Source organism: Panthera uncia, chromosome B4 (genome assembly GCF_023721935.1).
Source record: "Panthera uncia isolate 11264 chromosome B4, Puncia_PCG_1.0, whole genome shotgun sequence".
Lineage (NCBI taxonomy): Eukaryota > Metazoa > Chordata > Mammalia > Carnivora > Felidae > Panthera > Panthera uncia.
Window position 1 is genome coordinate 132,608,567 of NC_064809.1, and position 11,452 is coordinate 132,620,018.

The following is an 11,452-nucleotide window of genomic DNA, read 5'->3' on the forward strand; positions in this document are numbered from 1 at the left end:
GAGGCGGAGGCGGAGGCGGAGGCGGAGGCGGAGGCGGAGGCGGAGGCGGAGGCGGAGGCGGAGGCGGAGGCGTGCCTCGCTGGCGGGAAGGAGGCAAAGAGTGAGCTCTCCGGCGGCTTCCAGCCAAGCGGGGCGGAGCCGGGGCGGGGCGGGACCGGGGCGGGGCCTCGCGGCCGGGGCGGGGCGGGCCGGGGACCTGGGCCGCCGCCTCCCGCCGCGCAGTGCCTTCCCGGAGCGCGTCCCCGCGGCTGGTGAGTGGGGCCCGGGCGCCGAGGGGGCAGCGGGCGGGGCGGCCCAGCGCAGGTGCGACACCCGACGGCGCCCGGCCGCCTGCCCGGGGTCCGGGGGCGAAGTGAGGCGGGAGGAGGCGGGCGGGAGCGGCGGGGCGGGGATCCCAGGGGCGGCCGTGCGGCAGCGCTAGGGGCTCGGCCGCCGGGTCAGCGGGCAGGGCGGCCCGGGCCCTGACCTCCGCGGTCGGGGCTGCCGTACGGCGGGGTTCCGGTGGGCGAGCGGGAGACGGAGGGGGAACTAGGGCAGCCTCGCCGGGGCCCGGCCCTCCTCGCCCCGCCCCGGCCCTCTTCGCCTCGCCCCCGCCCCGCCCCTCCTCTCCGCGCCCCTTCCCTCCCCTCCCCGCCGCTCGGGTCTGGAGGGAAGCGCAGCCCCCGGAGGGACCGGACGCTCCCGGCTCCCGCCCATTCCGCAGATGTGGAAGCAGGGGTGGGGATGGGAGGAGGGCGAGAGTGGCTGAGCGGGATACCGTGAGGACCACAAAATGCCCGAGAGACCTCAGGCTGCTGATCAACTTGAGACACTCCATTTCTAGGGGAGGAAACCCAGGCCAGATTGGGAGGTTACTTGCACACAACCGGTTAAGGCCCCAGAGGGCCTTAGAACTGGGTCCCGAGATTCCCAGTTCGGTTCTCAGGTGCGCTGTAGCCTGGACAGAGGTCTGGTGTGGGCAGAACATCGCCTAGGACCTGCCTGTCCCCTGGCCCTCCTGCAAAGGAGCTCAGAGCCTGGGTGGTGGGGGGTGGGGTGGGGTGGGGCCTCCCGCTGTGAACACACTGCCAGTTCTGGGGTCCACCCTGCTGGCCTGGCCCGGCCTGCGAGCCTCTCTGGCTGGCCTGCTAGTGCCCGATGGTACCTGGTGCCGGCCGCAAGCTCTAAGATGGATGGCAGAAGGGGCTGGGCTTGGGCCTGCCCTAGGGGCCATGGCCTGGGGCTGTTCCAAAAGGGTCACGGGGCTAGCAGAGGGTCAGAGGAGGCTGTGCACAAGAAGGGTGCCAGGGTGCCTGGCACACAGCAGGCTGTTGACCGAAAGGCCTAGCTGGAGGAATGTGGGCCTGGAGCCTCTTCCTCTGCGGGCAGAAGTGGGGAGCCTCTGTGGGGGATGCGGGACAGCAGTGGCCGATGCCTCCTTCATGGAGCAAGGGTGTTTGTCCACTTGCCTGGAAAGGAACCGGGGAGCAAGGGGTGGGGGTAGCAAGCCTCTTGGTGGAGCAGGGGGTAGGCTGCCTCTTTCCGTTTCTAGAAGGCTGCTCAGCACACCCAAAGGGAGTCTCTGAGGGAATCCTTTCAACTGAGGGAAACTGAGGCTCACCCAGGGGCCCTTGTCCAGGGTCACACAGTGACAGCGGTGGAGCCAGGGTTTGAACCAGTGTGGTTCAAAGCCTTGCTTCCTCCACCAGGCTCGAGAGGCTACTTTCTCCGCCTGCTGTGTGTGTGTGTGTGTGTGTGTGTGTGTGTGTGTGTGCGCGCGCGCACCAGGCACACATTTGTGCCTGGCAGTGACGGAATAACAGCTGGCTGGATCTGCCAGAAGCCGCTGACAGTGGGTTCCTTGGGGTGGGGTGGGGGCTTGGGCTCAAAGGGAGGGAGCCTTCTTTTTACTATATACACTTTTGCCTTTTCAGTATTTTATTTTCAAATCTGTTTCTCTCTCTTTTTTTCAAAGTTTATTTTGAGAGAGAGGGAGGGAGGGTGGGAGAGAGGGGGGCAGAGGGAGAGGGAGAGAATCCCAAACAGGTTCCACGTCCATGGAGCCCCACGCCGGGCTTGATCCCAAGACCCTGGGATTATGACCTGAACCAAAAACAAGAGTCAGATGCTTAACCCATTGAGCCACCCAGGTGCCCCTATTTTTACTTTTTTTTTTTTTAAACTTATTTCTGATTATGCAAGCCATGCCTGAATATGCTCTTTGTGTTTAAAAAAGTAGTCATCTGCCCCATAAAGCAAATACCCCCTTGTCACTCCCAGCCCCACCCCATCCCAGACCTCCCAGGTCACCAGCTGGATGGGGATCCTTCCTGACCTGTTGTCTCTTATGCTGGGTACTTTCATAATGAAGAAGATTCACAAAGGTTATGAATGAGGAGGATTCGCTGTGAGTCATTTAAAAGTAGAAAGGATCGGGGCACCTCGGTGGCTCAGTCGGTTGAGCATCCGACTTTGGCTCAGGTCATGATCGCGCGGTCTGTGAATTCGAGCCCCGCATTGGGCTCTGTGCTGACGGCTCGGAGCCTGGAGCCTGCTTCGGATTCTGTGTCTCCCTCTCTCTCCGCCCCTCCCCCATTCATGCTCTCTCTCTCTCTCTCCCTCTCTCTCTCTCTCTCTGTCAAAAATAAAATAAACATTAAAAAAAAAAGTAGAAAGGATCTTTTGTGTCTCCTTCTCTCTCTGCCCCTCCCCTGTTCGCACTCTGTCTCTCTCTGTCTCTCTCAAAAATAAATAAACATTAAACAAAAATTAAAAAAAAAAAAGTAGAAAGGAGCTTTAAAACAAGTCCCTGGACAGTGGTGGCTTGAGTGAGAGATAAGGCCGAGGAGAGCTGGGCACAGCTGGGGAGGCGAGGGTGGGAATCAGAGAGACAAAACTCTTTTTTTTTTTCCTGGGGAGCAGTTTCTGCCACCCCCAGGGAACAGGAGGATCCCCTGAGACTCACTAGCTCAGCCCACACTTCACAGATAGGGACATAGAGGTTTGGGAGGTGAGATCTTAGGGCCAGAAATGGGTCTGGAGTCTCTTGGCCAGGAGCGAGGCATCTTAAGGACAGGTCCTGACTCCCACCCTGAGGGGAAAAGAAGGATTCAGATCCTATAAGTGCCGCCCCTGGGCCAAGGTGGGGTCTGATGCCCTGTGGGGGCTGGGACATTGGTGCTGGGGCTGAAGAGAGTGAGCCTGTTGACCCTGACAGAATCTTCTGACACTGGGCAGAGGGTGGGACCGCTGAGGCCAGCAGACTCCCACCTCAGGGGTGGGGGTGCTTTGGGCCTCAGAGTCACACAGATCTGGAAAATTCTGCGACTCCCTGTGCCTCAGTTTCCTCATCCGGACGGTGGGAATAGTAACGTCCACCACGGAGGCTGGGAGGGTGTGGCTCAGGGTCCCCGGAAGAGAAGCAGCTGGTCGCCTCCCCTGCAGCCACTGTGACGAATTAAGTAATGACCAGCAGCATGGGCCTGGCCCACAGCTTGCCATCCACCAAGCACCACCCATGATGCTCATTCCCCAGAGGCCTAGAACCTTCTCCTGACCCCAGGTCCTGAGCCCTCTGTGTTGGAAGTCCTCCTCTGGGAGTGGCCCCTGGCCGTCTGTGAAGCATCTTGCCCCATTTAGCACCCTGTGCCTGACTGGCTGATGTTTTCTCAGCCTTGGGTCTATGCCACGGGGCTGTTTCTTCCCCCGGAGGAAATGGGGTGAGTGGCCCCAACACTGGCAGCACAGCGCCTCGCTCATCTGGTCCTCGCTTGGGCCTCCCCATGACCCCATGAAGCCGGCCGGGCAGGTTTTCCACGCAGCTGATCAGCCCTCGAGCCCTTTCCCAGCCTTGGGTGCTCCCTCACCTTCCCCAGCCCTCCCTGGGACCCCATCCCAGAGCACACCTCTCTCAGGCCAGCCCAGCCCAGCCCAGCCCAACCCAGCCGAGCGTGACTCAGCCTGGTGGGTCCCCCCCGTCGGGTGATTCAATGGCTGAGCAGTCCCCGAGAGGCCACAGGAAGCTCCCTGCCCGGGCTCTCTGCGTGGGAGGCATCTGGCCTTTCTGTGTTTGACCTTCGGGGCGGGCAGACTCTCAGATCCCCTAGGCCCAGTGAAGCATAACCACAGCCAGGCTCTGGAAGGCGCAGCCAGGGGTGGGGCAGGAACACGGACTCAGACCCTACTCTGTCCCTGAGGCCTTAGGGAAGCCACCGCCCTCTGGTGGCCCTTGGTTTGTCCTGTACCCAGGGACCGGGTTGGTGGGCTGTAGGACCCGCTGGCCCTGTGAGCGAGTCCTGTGTGGGATTTCCTGGGCATGGGCTGGGTGCTGTGGCAGGGTGACACGGGCGCCCCTGCCCACAGCACCTTGGGGAGGAGTATGGACCCACGCGGCAGTGTGAGCACGCCTCAGAAACATCACGGTCAGCGAAAGAAGCCGGGCCCCAAAGGCCCCGTGGTGTATGATGCCATTTACATGAAATGTCCAGAAAAGGTAAATCCACAGAGACAGAGGGCTGGTTACCAGGGGCCGGGGGAGGGAGGAGCAAGGAGTGTACGGGGGTTCATTGAGGGTGATGAAAACGTTTCAGAACTTGGTGTGGATGGTGATTACACGACATTGGGAGCGTAATACTGTCACCGAATTGTGCGCTTTAAGGGGTTAATTTGACGTTATGCAGATTTCACCTCGATTAAGAAAAAAAAGTAGGAGAGAAAAAAAAAAAAAAAAGACAAAACCCGGGACCGGAGCCACTGACAGTCTCAGAGCAGGAGTCTTGTGGTGGAAATGGAGGCTCGGAGGCTCTTGGTGGCACTTGCAGTGGGGTCTGGGGCCCGGGCTCAGGGCCTGATGCAGTGACAGATGCCGAGCGTAATAAGCAAGGGACGGTGCAAGCTGTTATCCAAACCAGGATACTTCTTTTTTAACGGTCTGCTTGGAACCAACTTGGGACTTGTAGAAAAGTTATAAAAGTCGTACCGAGAGTCCCCACGTAGCCTCCACCCAGCTGGGAAGTCACTGTGGTGTGGCGCTCGCGACCATAGACCCCCAGTCACCCTGAGGAGACTTGAAGTCTGACTTTCGATGCCTGACCCCCAGCCCCTCCCCTCAGTGTCCGGGCCTCAGTTTCCCTGCCGGCATGTGAGGATCAGGACGGTGTGAAGGCCTCCCACCTGCTCAGCCATGTCCCAGTCTGGGGGAGACCTAGGGCACTGACCACAGCTCCTGCGGTTGCCAAATGCTGTCACTTTACTGTGGATCCAGCATATTTGTTAGGCAGGCTGGGCTGTGTCCCCATTGCACAGATGAGAAAGCAGCTGAGGAGGCCTGAGCCCGTCACATGTGTCACCAGGTCACATGCTGGTGAGCCCAGCGGGACGGCTGGGTCCCAGGGCTCTGCGTCCAGAGTTCCACATCCACCTGGCAGGAGCACAGGGCCAGGGGTCCTGTCGGTTGTGGTGAGATAGACCCTCAGGCTCACCTGTTCTGTGCTCTCTGGAAACCAGAGGGCAGCGCAGGAGGGCGGGGGAGGGAGGAATCAGTCAGTCCCCAGATGGCAGAGCTGGAATCTGCTAGCACTCTCTCGATTGTTTCCTTTAAAATGGTCTTCATTATAGACGTTTTGGAAAACAATAAAGACGGAACGAACGTAGCGTTGTAAATCCCACTGCCAAGGGCAGCCCATAGAATCCTCGGCTGCCCGCTTGCAGAGGGGTCCCCGGCCGACGCCTGTCCTGCTCTGTGCCTCCGGTCTTCCGCTGGCAGATGGGATGAGATGTCATCGTTCCCCGCAGGGCAAGGATTGAAGGGTGGTGGGCGGTCAGTCGTTCCCCAGCAATGTTAGCTTTGTGATTATGACGGTTCCTAACATCTTCGTGAATCTGTTACAGGTTTTATTTTTGTGTTTTATTAGTTTTTTAAGTTTATTTATTTATTTTGAAAAGGAGAGATCGCAAGCAGGGGAGGGGCAGAGAGAGAGGGAGAGAGAATCCCAAGCAGGCTCTAGGCTGTCAGCATAGAGCCCGATGCGGGGCTTGAACCCACCGACCATGAGATCATGACCCGAGCTGAACTCAAGAGTCGGGCGCTTAACCGACTGAGGCACCCAGGCACCCCAAATCTGTTACAGTTTTTTAAAAAAAATTTTGATGTTTATTCTTGAAAACAAAATTTTAAAAAATGTTTATTTTTGAGAGAGAGAGAGAGAGAGAGACAGAACATGGGCAGGCAAGGGGCAGAGAGGGAGACACAGAATCTGAAGCAGGCTCTAGGCTCTGAGCTGTCAGCACAGAGACTGATGCAGGGCTCGAACTCAGGAGATCATGACCTGAGCTGAAGTCAGATGCTTAACCAACTGAGCTACCCAGGCGCCCCTGTTACAGTTTTTAAAATGCTTATTTGTGTTATTTATTTATTTTTAATTGGGATCATTCTGTAGTCAATTTTATATTCTTTCCTCACTTATGTGGAGAACAATTTTCACGTTATGAGAGTCGTCAACAGCTGGCTTTGGGGGTTGACCAGGTCCTGATGGCTCCCCATTGCCTCCAGAGCGAGCACACCCCCCCTTCCCTGCACCTGCTCCCCCACAGCCCGACCCCCTCAGCCCATGCCCATCATTCTCTTCACCCTGACCGCTCCCGCCCCCGTGTCCCTGTGCAGGAAGGGCGCACTGTGCCGCCACGACCTTCTTTTCTTTGAGCCCGGGTCAGGGGTGCCCTTTCTGACTGAGGTCTGTGTGCCTCTCCGGGACCCCCACTCCGTCTACCCTGGGCCCCAGCCCCCGCCCCAGGAGGCCGTGCTACAGGTTTGCTGAGCTGAATCTGGGTGGGTGGCTTCTTATCTCCTGCATACAAGCACCCCCAGATTCTCCAGTTAGGATCAGGCTCTGTCAGCGGGAGCCCAGCCTCCTCATTTTATGGTGGGGAAACTGAGGCCCAGTCAGGGTGCTCACAGGCTTAGAGTCCCACAGCAGGTATGGTCAGAGCTGGCCTGAGATGCCCCCAGCTGGGGGTCCCCCTTGCTGTCACTCTGGATTCTCAGCCCCAGTGAGCAATTCAGTCTGCTGAGAGCCTCACTGGCTGCTGGGCGCCTAGTAGGTTCTCCGAGACCTCAGGGCTGCGGGGCAGGGGGGCGTAGCTGTTGAGCACAATGTACAAGCCTGATGACTGGGTCCCCAGCCCTTGAGGTGGCAGCATCCAGGCCTGACACAGGGGGCCTTCCTTGCCCTGAGCCCTGCCAGCCTCTCAGCGCCGCCGAGGGGACCTCACCAGCCTTGAACTCTTGCTAACTCCTGTTCTTTCCCACCCACCTCCTCAATGAGCCTGGGCGTCATGGAGGGAGCAGCTTTTGGACTGGGCAGAGCCTGGCCCCAGAGTGCTGTGTGACTGCTTTCCCTCTCTGGCAGGCAGGGCAGGGATGGTGATTTTAGGGTGGGCCTGAAGGTTGGTGGTAAAATACTCCCCTACTGAGCTTGGCCTTGGTAGGCAGTGTCGATATCCCATTCTACAGAGGGGGATACTGAGGCCCAGAGGGCTGAAGTGATTTGCCTGAGGTCACAGTGAGTCAGTGGAGAGCCAGGGTTTGAGCCACGCTCTGTGTGATCCCAGCTACTGAATGAATGAATGAGTGATGAGAGAATGAATGAATGAGAAGTACTAGAACATAAAGTAGAGGGTGTGGACTGATGCAGGCTTCCTAGGGCACCGAGCTGTCAACTGGCCTGGGGAGGAAGGGTTGGGAAAACTTCTTGGTGGAGGAGACACGAACTGGTCTTGAATCCAACTTGACAGGAGCCCCAAGGTCAAGGGTGAGGGTAAGAGAGAGGACAGGGCCCTGGCCGCTGAGGCAAGAGCTGAGGTTGGGGCCACCTGTGGGGGCAGGGGTGACCCCAGGCTCCCGCCAGTCAGGGCAGCCTTCTGGGTTGGGGGGCAGGAGTTTGGGTGGAAATGCATTCGTTGGAGCCAGTGCACTCGGCTGGCAGGGGCTGCCTGTGTGAAGCTGGCCCCTCCCCGCCCAGCGCTTGGGGAGGCCTCGCCCCAGTTCTGGAGTGCTGCCCCGCCCCTCACCCCACCCCTCACCCCCACCCCTGTCTTCTCTTTCAGAACTTTCCAGAACAGCAGCCGCAGCAGCAATGGCCCCGCCTTGGGTGCCCGCGGTGGGCTTCACTCTGGTGCCCAGCCTGGGGGGCTTCCTGGGCTCGTACTATGTCCGCGGGGAGGGCCTCCGCTGGTATGCCGGCCTGCAGAAGCCCTCCTGGCACCCGCCCCGCTGGACGCTGGGCCCCATCTGGGGCACCCTGTACTCGGCCATGGGGTAGGTGGGCGGGGCCGTCCTCCCCCTTCCGAGGCTGAGGCTCGAGTTTAGAGCTTCCCCACGTGCTCCTGGGGCCGCAGGCACCGTTTCCTGGCCGGGTTTGCCAAGCGAGGGTGGAGGCAGCTTCGGGACCGTTGCTCCAACAACTGAACTTTCTCCTCCAAGGCCTCCCGGGAGGGGCGGGCCGGATGGCGCAGCCTCACGCTGGCACCCTGGCTGTCTTCGCAACTCCGGGGAGTGGGGGTGGGGGGGGGCGGAGAGCCTGGCTCAGTGTGTCAAGTCCAGACCTGGGCGGCTTCCAGGACCCACAGCGGCAGCAACAGGAACGGCAATTCTCGCAGCTACCATTTGTCGAGCACCTGTTCCGTGCGAGGCTGGGTCTGGGTTAATTTGCAAGGCCACCCATTTGACAAGGGGTCTGGAGAAGACACACAGCTAGCAAGTAGGGACCCTGCAGGAAACCCTGTGGCGGGACGGCGGCAGCTGAGTGGGTGAGGGCACCCTCCTGGTGGCTCTAATGGGAACTGCAACCGGCCGCTGCGGCCTGCTTCCTGCCCTGGAATGTTCGTTGCTTCCCTGCATCCTGAGTCTATGCCAGCCCAGGGTGGGGCTGCAGATGCCAGGCGCCCGGGGAGCAGGTGGCACAAACCAGGCTGGATGCCCCCGGGGGTTCTGATGGGACTGAGACACCCACAAGTCCGCACAACCCGGGTGTCACGTGGGCATCACCCCCAGAGTCCCAGGCCCTGCCCAGTCAGGCTCCCAGCTCTTCCTGTGTCCTGCTTTCTCCTCCCCGATCCTGGCCCAGGCATCACTATGTCTACCTCATCTTGCTTCAGTCTCCAGGCCTCCCCCTTCTTCTTGGCCTTCCTCCTCCAATGAGATCCTGACAAAGCACAAATGTGACCCTGGTCTCTCTGTCGTGGGACCCTGCGGAGGCTCCCTGTGACCCTGATGAGGTCGAATCTCTCATGGAGTAAAGACTTCGGGCTCTGGCCCTGGCCACCCGGATTCAAATCCTGACTTTACCTGCTGGTTGCCTGCTAAGGGGTCTTAAGAGAGTCACTTCACCGCTTTGTGCCTGAGTTTCCTCACCTGTAAAAGGCGGGTGACGACACTGCCCACCTTCATTTATCACGAAGATAAAACAAGTTAATGCTCGGAAAGTGCCAGGGCAGTGCCTGCGTGTGTGAGAGCTGGAGGACGTCACCTGTGCCTGTGCCGGTCCCATCCCCGGCTGGGCCAGGAGCCTCTTTCTCACTTGTGTGCCTCACGTGCCTTGCTCTTCAGAGCCTGATGATAATGATGGCAGATATTTATTGAGTGTTGCATGTGCCAGGCGCTGACCTAAGCACGGCCAGTGTGTTAACTCACATCCCGACAGCAATCCTGTAGCGAGAATGAAGGCCCAGAGAAGTCAAGCAACTTCCCTGAGGTCACAAGGCAGTCAGCGGCAGAGCGTGCCTGAGCCGTCACTGTGTCGCCCCACAGGTGAGCTTTTGGGTCTCTTCCCTGCTGGTGCCCTGACCCGTGGCCTCTGTTTCAGGTATGGCTCCTACATGGTCTGGAAAGAGCTGGGGGGCTTCTCGGAGGAGGCTGTGGTTCCCCTGGGGCTCTATGCCGGGCAGCTGGCCTTGAACTGGGCGTGGCCTCCCCTCTTCTTTGGCACCCGACAAATGGGTTGGGTAAGTGTGGCCTTGGCCAGCCCTCTTGGTCCCTGGAGATGGCCTGTGGAGGAGTGGCCTTTCCGTGGGGGACATGGGGCATCACATCCTAGATGGAGTGAGCGTCTCGCGACGGGGGCGGCTCATGGTCAGGATCTCTCAGAAGCTCAGGGGGCCGGCAGCCCTCCACGCTGCTCCTCCTTCAGTGAAGGGAGCACTGCGGACTCCTGATGGAACCAGATGGGCTTGCGGGCTTGGTTGGGGGGCCATTGTATGCTGAACACAGCACACCTGGTGATGTGCCTCCCTCACCCAGCAGGGATCGTTCCCATTTTACAGATGGGAAACGGAGGCACACGACGAGGGAGGGGCTTGGCTGGGTCGCTGAGGGGTGGAATGGAGGAGTGTTCCCTCGATCGCCGCCTGTAAGCGGCCAGCTGGGACGCACGTCTCGTGGCTACGTGAGCCTCAGGCCTCCCTGACCCCTCTGCCCGTGTCTCTGCAGGCCCTGGTGGACCTCCTGCTGACGGGTGGGCTGGCAGGAGCCACGGCCGTGGCCTGGCGTGGGGTGAGCCCACCGGCCGCCCGCCTGCTCTACCCGTACCTGGCCTGGCTGGCCTTTGCGGCCGCACTCAACTATTGCGTGTGGCGGGACAACCAGGGCCGGCGCGGCGGCCGGAGGCTCGTCGAGTGAAAGTGCGCCTCGTCCGAGGACTGTGGCTGCCCGCCGGTCAGGTGGTGCCCGTGGTGGTGGCCCTTCTACTTCCGTGGCCACCGGGCCTGTAGGCGTGCCCGGGTCTCAGCCCCGGGGGCTCACCGCCCGCTTCGGAAGTGCTCTAGGCCAAGCTCCTGCCCCAGAAACAGCGTCCTGTGCTTTCTGCCCCTGCTCCAAGCAAGCTCTCAGAACGTGGAAGGTCATAAGGCAAATAAAGTTTTTAACCTCCTGGCAGTGGCCCTCTTACTTGGGCAGGGGCTGCTGGCTGCGGGTGGGGGCGGGAGGGACTCATCCTCCTGCGGGATCTGTCCAGGCTGCACCATCCAGACGGGGCTGGACCAGGTCAGTGCTCACCCACGCTCCTCGCGCCTCCCCCCAGGCTCTCTGAGAGGCGGGGTGTCTTGCCTGGCCCAGAGCAGCCTGGGTTCAACCCGGAGCCCACACCGGCTATGCCGCGGCTTGGCTGGCGTCCGGCAGGCTGGGACCTCGGTCCTACCCACTCTCTAAGCCCCCGGGAAGCTCAGCCTGGGGCGTGGGCCCACAGTTGGCCTGGGCCAGCACCTCGGCACCCTCAGCTGGCCTCGGCCGGGATGGGGCTGGGCCTAGAGCTGGGGACACCGCCTGACCTGCCCCTTGGGTGGTGGGACTCGTGCCGGCCTCACCCCACCAGAAGCAGCCTCACAAACACCAAATCGGCAGGAGGGCGTGTCAGAGGCAGTAAGGCCCGTGTCCCGGCTGTTGGGAGTCGGTGAGGTTGGCAGCACCCCCCCCCCCCCCCCC

At 60.5% G+C, this 11,452-nt stretch overlaps 2 protein-coding genes across 3 annotated transcripts in view; one reads left to right on the top strand and one right to left on the bottom strand.

Moving 5' to 3' along the window:
• The window catches only part of TTLL1 (TTL family tubulin polyglutamylase complex subunit L1), a 267,977-nt gene that overhangs the window by 93,116 nt on the left and 163,409 nt on the right, over positions 1-11,452 (bottom strand). The gene's annotated exons all lie outside the window — the stretch shown is intronic.
• On the top strand, positions 184-10,901 carry TSPO (translocator protein). Its single transcript, XM_049626473.1, has 4 exons — positions 184-251; positions 8,083-8,293; positions 9,840-9,978; positions 10,463-10,901. The coding sequence occupies exons 2-4, from the start codon at positions 8,112-8,114 to the stop codon at positions 10,649-10,651; spliced, it is 510 nt and encodes a 169-aa protein (XP_049482430.1). The 5' UTR covers positions 184-251; positions 8,083-8,111; the 3' UTR covers positions 10,652-10,901.

Excerpts from the sequence above, each read along its gene's own strand:
- TSPO (XM_049626473.1), top strand. The coding sequence starts at position 8,112 with ATGGCCCCGCCTTGGGTGCCCGCGGTGGGCTTCACTCTGGTGCCCAGC. Across the intron at positions 8,294-9,839 it reads ACCCTGTACTCGGCCATGGG|GTATGGCTCCTACATGGTCT; the intron begins GTAGGTGGGCGG and ends CCTCTGTTTCAG. Across the intron at positions 9,979-10,462 it reads GCACCCGACAAATGGGTTGG|GCCCTGGTGGACCTCCTGCT; the intron begins GTAAGTGTGGCC and ends GTGTCTCTGCAG.